This window comes from Callospermophilus lateralis, chromosome 8 (assembly GCF_048772815.1).
Source record: "Callospermophilus lateralis isolate mCalLat2 chromosome 8, mCalLat2.hap1, whole genome shotgun sequence".
In the NCBI taxonomy this organism is placed as follows: Eukaryota; Metazoa; Chordata; class Mammalia; order Rodentia; family Sciuridae; genus Callospermophilus; species Callospermophilus lateralis.
In genome coordinates this window covers 43,077,937-43,087,440 of record NC_135312.1, presented here as the reverse complement: position 1 = coordinate 43,087,440, position 9,504 = coordinate 43,077,937, and the positions used below count along the sequence as shown (strand labels likewise).

The 9,504-nt window shown below is 40.1% G+C and overlaps 1 protein-coding gene across 1 annotated transcript; it reads left to right on the top strand.

The window, feature by feature from the left end:
- The first annotated feature begins 4,064 nt into the window (after window positions 1-4,064).
- LOC143405639 (sperm motility kinase 2B-like) lies at window positions 4,065-5,576 on the top strand. Its single transcript, XM_076864022.2, has one exon. It carries the CDS (start codon window positions 4,065-4,067, stop codon window positions 5,574-5,576), a length of 1,512 nt encoding a protein of 503 aa, XP_076720137.2.
- Window positions 5,577-9,504: the final 3,928 nt, after the last annotated feature.

Genomic DNA, 9,504 nt, shown 5'->3' with positions numbered 1-9,504 from the left:
ATGACTTTTAGCACAATCACAGAGCTATGTAGTCATTGATGCAAGCCAATTTTAGAAATTTCCATTATCCTCAAAAGGAACCCTATTCCCATTACCAGTGATTTCCTAAAACACTTTCCTGTCTCCTGTCATAAACAACTGCCTCTTTCCTGTCTCTCTATATTTACCTATTCTGAACACTTCATATAAATTAATCACACAATATATGCTCTTTTGTGACTGGATGCTTCTACTTAGTATAATATAGTCAAGGCTTATTCATATTTCACCATTTATTAGTACTTCCTCTTTGCTGCTAAATAATAGTATGGACGTGTCATGTTTCATTTATTTACATTTGGGTTATTTTCATTCTGGAGCTACTATGGATGATGCTTATCTAAACATTTTGTACAGCTTTTTGTGAGAACATATATTATCATTTCTCTTAGATATGCAATGGAGTTGGACTTATTGGTTCCATGATAACTCTGTCTCTAATCTTTTAAAGATCTACAGAACTGTTTTCAAAAATGATGGAAACATTTTACATTTCCACCAGTGAAATGGACTAAATATTTGTGTCTCTCTTCCCCAAATTCATATAGTGAGAGCATATTCTAAATATATGATTATATTTGGAGGTGGAGCCCTCATGTGGTAATTAAGTCATGTGGTCAAAATATTTGTGAATAATGATTGCTTCTTGTGAGAAGAGGCCAAAAAGCAAATTAGCTCTCTTTTGGCCATGTGCCATCTGTTTACGTACTAAAAAGAGGACACCAAAATCTGGTTCTCCTGCCATTTTTTTCTCTGATTTCCAGCCTTCCAAACTGTGTGAAATAAATTGTTGTCTGAACAAAATGCTTAACAGTATTTTGTTATAGCAGCTCAAGATGACTAAGACAACCAATGATGCATGAGACTAAATTTATCTAAACACTCACAAATGCTAGTAATCTGTCCACTTGAGCACAGCCATCCTAGTAGTTGTGAGGTAGTACTTCATTGTGAATATGCCTAGTTCTGACTTTTGTGTTTTGTTTCTTGATGTTAATGTTCAGGTTTTAAAAACTAATAAGCTCACTATTTGCAGATGACATGATTCTATACCTAGCAGACCCAAAAGGGTCTACAAAGAAACTATTAGAGCTAATAAATGAATTCAGCAAAGTGGCAGGATATAAAATCAACACGTATAAATCAAAGGCATTCCTGTATATCAGCGACAAATCCTCTGAAATGGAAATGAGGACAACCACTCCATTCACAATATCCCCCCAAAAAATAAAATACTTAGGAATCAACCTAACAAAAGAGGTGAAAGACTTATACAATGAAAACTACAGAACCCTAAAGAGAGAAATAGAAGAAGATCTTAGAAGATGGAAAAATATACCCTGTTCATGGATAGGCAGAACTAACATCATCAAAATGACGATATTACCAAAAGTTCTCTATAGGTTTAATGCAATGCCAATCAAAATCCCAATGGCATTTCTTATAGAAATAGAGAAAGCAATCATGAAATTCATATGGAAAAATAAAAGACCCAGAATAGCAAAAACAATGCTAAGCAGGAAGGGTGAATCAGGCGGTATAGCGATACCAGACTTCAAACTATACTACAGAGCAATAGTAACAAAAACAGCATGGTACTGGTACCAAAACAGGTGGGTGGACCAATAGTACAGAGTAGAGGACACAGAAACCAATCCACAAAACTACAACTATCTCATATTTGATAAAGGGGCTAAAAGCATGCAATGGAGGAAGGATAGCATCTTCAACAAATGGTGCTGGGAAAACTGGAAATCCATATGCAACAAAATGAAACTGAATGCCTTTCTCTCACCATGCACAAAAGTTAACTCAAAATGGATCAAGGAGCTTGATATCAAATCAGAGACACGGCGTCTGATAGAAGAAAAAGTCGGCTACGATCTACATACTGTGGGGTCGGGCTCCAAATTCCTCAATAGGACACCCATAGCACAACAGTTAATAACTAGAATCAACAAATGGGACTTACTCAAACTAAAAAGTTTTTTCTCAGCAAAAGAAACAATAAGAGAGGTGAATAGGGAGCCTACATCCTGGGAACAAATCTTTACTCCTCACACTTCAGATAGAGCCCTAATATCCAGAGTATACAAAGAACTCAAAAAATTAGACAACAAGATAACAAATAACCCAATCAACAAATGGGCCAAAGACATGAACAGACACTTCTCAGAGGAGGACATACAATCAATCAACAAGTACATGAAAAAATGCTCAGCATCCCTAGCAGTCAGAGAAATGCAAATCAAAACCACCCTAAGATACCATCTCACTCCAGTAAGATTGGCAGCCATTATGAAGTCAAACAACAACAAGTGCTGGCGAGGATGTGGGGAAAAGGGTACACTTGTTCATTGTTGGTGGGACTGCAAATTGGTGCAGCCAAATCTCCAAGTATGGAGATTTCTTGGAAAGCTGGGAATGGAACCACCATTTGACCCAGCTATTCCCCTTCTCGGTCTATTCCCTAAAGACCTAAATAGAGCATGCTACAGGGACACTGCTACATCGATGTTCATAGCAGCACAATTCACAATAGCAAGACTGTGGAACCAACCTAGATGCCCTTCAATAGACAAATGGATAAAAAAAAATGTGGCATTTATACACAATGGAGTATTACTCTGCATTAAGAAATGACAAAATCATAGAATTTGGAGGGAAATGGATGGCATTAGAGCAGATTATGCTAAGTGAAGCCAGCCAATCCCTAAAAAGCAAATGCCAAATGTCTTCTTTGATATAAGGACAGTAACTAAGAACAGAGTAGGGACGAAGAGCATGAGAAGAAGATTAACATTAAACAGGGACGAGAGGTGGGAGGGAAAGGGAGGGAGAAGGGAAATTGCATGGAAATGGAAGGAGACCCTCAGGATTATACAAAATTACATACAAGAGGTAGCGAGGGGAAAGGGAAAAATAATACAAGGGGGAGATATGAACTGCAGTAGAGTGGGTAGAGAGAGAAGAGGGGAGGGGAGGGGAGGGGAGGGGAGGGGGATAGTAAAGGATAGGAAAGGCAGCAGAATACAACAGACCCTAGTATGGCAATATATAAATCAATGGAAGTGTAAAAAAAAAAAAATTACCCATTCCAAGGTATTTTATTACAGCAGCAGGAAGAGACTCCTTCATCTGGGAAGACCTCCATTTCTTCTCTCTGTGGGAAGGACACTTTTGCCAGTTTTAGGATTCTTGGGGTCCATATTTTGTTTTTAATCACTTTGAATATATCAACCCACTCTTTTTTGAATTCCAGAGTTTCCAATGAGAATTCCCCAGTAGGACTATACGGGGCTATTAGGATGAAGCCTTCCTCCCTCTTAGCCCCATAGGTGTTAAGACTGTGGTTAGGGAACAGATCATGTTGTTTCAGTATCATAATGGGAGCCAAGTGCTATTATATTTTGACACCAATGATTTGGAAGAAAAAGAAATTGAATACCTTGAGTGTAGATATGATAAGGTCTTCAGAAGCCCAGAATTATTAGAAATGTTTAGAATTGAAATGACAAGTCCTTTTAATTTGTAAACAAGTAAATATCAGTCTCCATAACCAACTGAACCAAAAAAAAATATATATATGTCTGGAGTCCATTTGTATTCTTGTTGTGACATGGAAACAGTTCTGGAGGCCCCAAAGGGAGATGACCACTGAGGGTTTAGACCAGGCATGATTGGTCCTTTTCTTGCTCTGAACTCACAAGGAGCCATTGTGAGGAAGCTTCCAACAGCGGGTATATAAGAAAGTGGCCAGGGCTGGGTTTTTGTCCACAAGTACAGGAAGCTCTTGGTGGTGACCTGTCGGACTCCCAGATAGTTAGTGCGTTTGGTGGTTGGTGGTTGGTATTCGGTGGTTGGTGGTTGGTGGTTGGTGGTTGGTGGTGCTGTGGTCTTTGGCTTTTGGTTTTTTGATTTGGGTTTGTTATTTTGCTTTGTTTTTGGTTTTTGGTTTTGCTTTGTTGTTTTGGCTTGTTATTTTGTTTTTAAGCTAGCATCCTTAGTTGGTGTTCCTGCTTAGGATGTTTAGCCCGAGTAGTGAGAGTAGTGAGAGTAGTGTAGCAGCACTGCAGGTGCCAGGTTCCTGCAGTGTGGCAGCCTTCATGGAGCACTATGAGTTCATGAAGGTCATCGGGCGTGGTGGGTATGGCCAGGTGAGCCTAGCCCTCCATCGCCTCTCAGGGGCACAGGTGGCAGTGAAAGCCCTGGCACTGGAAGTGCAGAACATTCCGGCCTTCAACGAACCCCAGATAATGATGAGTCTGGAGCACCCCAACGTGGTCCAGCTGTTTCACGTGATTGGCACCGAGAGCACCGTCTACATGGTGATGGAGCACGTAGGTGGGGGACAACTGCTTGAGCACATCAGACGTGGCATGCAGGTGGAGGAGGTCCGGAGGGTTTTCAGGCAGATCGTGTGTGCAGTGGGCTACCTCCATGACCAGGGCATCGTGCACCGAGACCTGAAGCCAGAGAACATCATGCTGGATACCAGAGGCACCGTCAAGCTGATCGACTTTGGTGCCGCCACGTGGTTCAGGGCTGGGGAGAAGCTGAGGCGGATCTGGGGCACACTCCCATACCTTGCCCCTGAAGGTGTCTTGCGGCACGAGTATGAGGGACCCCCGGTGGACGTCTGGAGCCTGGGGGTCATCTTGTATTTTATGTTGACACGGAGCCTCCCATTTGACTCCACGTCCTATGAGGACCTGCTGACGCGGATCACTCACGCAAGGTACCATGTCCCTGACTCAGTGCCTGTCAGAGCCCGAAGGCTCATCCACAGCATACTGACTGTGCAGCCCCCGAAGCGGCCCACAGTCAAGCAAATCTCTCGGCACCCATGGCTGAAGCAGGGTGGGGAGCGTGTACCCCAACAGCGTAGTGAGGCTCTTCCCAAACACCCAGACCCCCAAATAATGGCGCTCCTGGTTGACAATGGTCTCGATCCATACCAAACCTGGGTGTCTCTGGCCAAGAGAAAGTTTGATGCAAGGATGGCCAACTACTTGATTCTGCAGCACCAGAAAAGCCAGGGGGTAGAGTGCATGTACCCAGGGAAGCCTGTGCCTCGCAGGGTTAGGCTTTCCTCTTGTCCTGCGGGCCTTTCCCGTGGCCCTGTGCTCCCAAGGAGGAGCACGAGTGAGCCTGTCCTTCAAGCCTTGCCCTTGCCCCATAAGCACCAGCTGCCTGAGGAAGCCAAACAGCCAGGGCAGGTGGGCATCAGAAGGGCCAGCCTGCCTGCTCTTCCTCTGGACTTGCAGCCTGCTGAGGCCCCGCCTCCTGACGAAGCCTCCCAGTCTGACTCGGTGTCCTACTTGCCCAACCGCTGGAAGCGCCTGCTCAGGTTAGTAGAGACCATCCGCAGCAGTTCGGCCCAAGATGTAGCCCCAGAGGAACCCCGAGAACCCAGGAAGAGCTGGACTAGGAGGATCCTTAACTGTGTCCAAAGACTGTGCTGTTGCATGCCACGTGCCCGCAATAGAGTGTTTCCAAGGGTTCGCAGGAGAAGTGAGCCAGAGCCGGATCAGTAGACCTTCTGTGGCTCCAAGAAAGTGGAGAGCTGAGCCAGACAGGACCAGTGGACAGCCTGCGATTCCTCTGCCCCCACCTGCGGAAGACACCAGAGACTGTTCTGCCTGGGACACTTCACCCTGCCCTGCCCCTTTTCCTTCTCCCATTCCTCTGACATGTTTTTTGATAACATTGATTTTGGACAAATTGTATAATAAAATTTGTGTTGCAAAATTTAAAAGTGCTCTGATTCAAAGAAAGGAGGGTCCTCAGGGTGGGTCAGGTCCCACCAGCCATCATCTCCCAGGCCTGGACCACCGTGCCTCCCTCTCCAGTGTACTGGACTCCCTTGCCCTTAGAATAGATGGGGACTCACTTGTCTTGAGCCAGTGTAGAACGTTCACTTGCTTTCACCTAGTACAGACTGGCTTCTGTTGATCCAGTGTCCATGGAGTCTCTCCCATGGAGCATTTGTAGACATGACCTTTAGCTGGTGACCATGGTCAGGAGGAATACCTCCAAGAAGGCATGGAAGACCTGTGTTCCAGGGCAACTTAATGATACTGTGTGTAGGGCAGGTAGGGAAGAGTTGGCCAGTACAGCAGTGGCTGGGTGCCTCAGCACCTGCCATGCAGCCTCCTCAAAATTGTCATGACTGTTGCTAAAGATAAGGGACAGGGAGTACTCAAGATTTCAGGACTGGAGGGTCAGTTCACTTATGGATGCAATTATCCATTAAGGCATAGTGCACCCACATGGATTTATTCTTACCTTTTTATTCTATTAATAGTCTTGTAAAGCTAAGTGCCCACAAATGAAAAATAAGAAATGGTCAGGCTTGTCAAAGGTGATGGCTTGGGCACCTTGTTTCTCTGACATGTCCACTGGTCTGGCACCAGGAGCTGCTCTGACACCAGCTTCCGGCTCTTGCCCTTTGTGGTCAGAAATGTATACTATGTTAAACTATGTCATTCTTGTGTAGACTTCAGTGTAGAGGTCTGTCACCTCCTTGGTTACATTTATTTCTAATTTTTTTTAAGTTATAGCACATAGAATTTTCCTAATTTCCTTTGCAGCAGATTCATTATTGGAGTAAAGGAAATTTACTGTTTTGTATGTGTTGATCTTCTATCCTGCTACTTTGGTAATTTCTTTCTCTTGCCTGATTGCTTTGGATACAGTTAATGGTCTATGTTGAATCATAGTGAGGAAAGTGGACATGTTTTCCTTATTACTGGTTTTAGAGGAAATGTTTTTAGTTTTTCTCCATTCAGAATGATGTTGGCCTTTGGTTTGTCATATATAGGCTTTAAGATGTTGAGGGAAGTTCCTTCTGTCCTTAGTTTCTCTTGTTATAAAAATGAATGGGTAGTGACCTTTGGCAAATGCATCTTCTGCATCTATCAATGTAATCCTGTGATTTTTGTCCTGAATTCTAATTATGTGGTTTGTTACATTTATTGATTTCTGCATGTCTTCAACTGATATTTGGTTTATTTTTTTCTCTATGACCTTGAGTTGTAACATTAGTTAGCTATATGGTATTTTTGGTATATGGTATTTTTGGTATATTATAATTTTTTAAAAAATATAAAAAAGTGAACAAAAATATATGTGACAGTGTGAAGACAACTTAAATTTTTAGCAATGGGTTTCTATATTTTTTAAAAAATTATAAGTTGCCTTCACACTGTCACATAGATTTTTGTAATATCTCTATTCTGATTTCTTTCTAAGATTTCTTTTCTACAATTCATTGCTCTTGTAAATGTGTAGCATTTAATGTTCAATTGTAGGTGCTGGAATTCCTTTATTATTCCTTTATTATATTTCATCCATTATTATCTATGCAAGGAGTACTCTGTCTTTATTTGTGTTTCCTAACATTTGCTCCATCTCCTAAAATATGAATATTCAAACAGATGTGATTAAAACGTGAATTGCTTTGTCAATGAAAGAAATATTTTATTGATGTCTTTAAGATCCATTTGATTCATTGTTTTTGAAATATTTTTAGTTCTAAATAATCTTTGTTTATGTCTGGATGACATATCTTAATGGTTAGAGAGCTTTGTTTAAATCGCCCAGTATTTTTTGTATTTTGATCTATTTCCTTCTTTATATTGATAAGAGTTTGCTTTCTGTATGCAGCATTGTTTGAAGCATAAATATTTATAATCAGTAAAAAAAAAACTAATAAGCTACTTTTTAGAGCATGAAGTAAGGTCAATTCCTATATAATTCCTCCTTTCTCAACCTCTGCATAGTTTCCCCATTATTAAAGACTTACAATTGATGAGCCAACATCTCCTTGTCTCTGTTTGATGAAAAAAGAACTCTGTTCTATTTTGGGGGAAAAAATTGATGAACCCAAAATATTGATAACATATTAACTAAAGTCCATCATCTACATTGGGATTCAATCAATTTTTTGTACCTTATATGAGTTTTGACGAATACATGGTATCACATACTTACCATTATCATATGGAATAGTTTCATCTGTCTTCTGCCTTTTTATCTTAAACCCTGGCAACCCCGGATTTTTCTGTTTTCAATTTTGCAATCTCTAAAATATTATGTAGTTGAAATCATAGTGTGCAGCCTTTTCTGATCTATGCTCTTCACTTAGAAATATTCATTTAAGTTTCCTTTGTTTTTCCATTGCTTAATAGTTCATTTTTTTCCAACACTGAATAATGCCCCATTATATAATGCCCTGTTTGTTTATCCATTATATAATGTACAGTTTGTTTATCCACTCACCATTTAAAGAACATCTTCTTTGCTTCCAAATTTAAATACTATGAGTAAAATTGCTATAAAAATCTGACCATATATTTTTGTGGATAAAAGATTTTAATTCATTTAAATAAATGCTAAGGAGATTGATAGTTATTAAAGCTGAAGTATGCTCAGTTTTGTAAGAAACTGCTGAACTATTTTCCAAAGTAGACCTACCATTTTACATTCTCACTAGTAGTGAGAGTATTCCAATTTCACCACAAGTGTTGGTGTGGATCAACACTTGTTACTGTCTGTCTCTTATATTATAGCCATCCTAACGATTGTGAAATGATATCTCATGGTGGTTTTGATTAACATTCTCAAATGGTTAATTACATTGGGCATTTTATGTGTTTATCATTTATAAATTCTCCTTGGTAAAATGTTTTTTGTCCATTTTTAACTGGATTTTTTTTTTTTGGAGTGGGGTACTGAAATTGAACTCAGGGGTGCTCAACTGCTGAGCCACATCCCCAGCCCTTTTTTGTATGTTATTTAGAGACAGAGTCTTACTGAGTTGTCTTGTGCCTTGATTTTGCTGAGGCTGGCTTTGAACTTGCAATCTTCCTGCCTCAGCCTCCCAAGCCTCTGGGACTACACATATGCACTACCACATGTGGCTTAACTGGAATTTTTGTTTTTTAATATTGAGTTCTTTATATTCTGGAGGTATATGTTTTACAAATATTCAGATATATGTTTTACAAATATTTCTTCTAGTCTGTAGTTCAAGATGTTATCTTTTAACCACCTCTTTTGTGGAGAAAAACATTGAACTTTGTTAAAGTCTTTTTTTTTTTTTAAGATAACACTTTTAGCATCATGCCTAAGGATACTTCACCAAATCATAGGTTTCGAAGACTTTCTCCTATGTTTTCTTCTAACAGTTTTAACTTTTGCATTTTATGGTTAAGCCTGCTTTCCATTTTGAGTTAATTTTTGTATGAGATTTAAGTGGAGGTTCATGTTTTATTTTTATCTATGAATAAACAATTTTCTAGAATAATTTGTTGAAAATACAATTTTCCCATCTTTGGATATGTTTTGCATCTTTATCAAAAATCCCTTGTTGATATTTGTGTGGTATATTTCTTGGTTCTCTATTTTGTTTCAATGATCATGTGATCATTCCCTTCACTAATAACACAGAACCTTCATTTC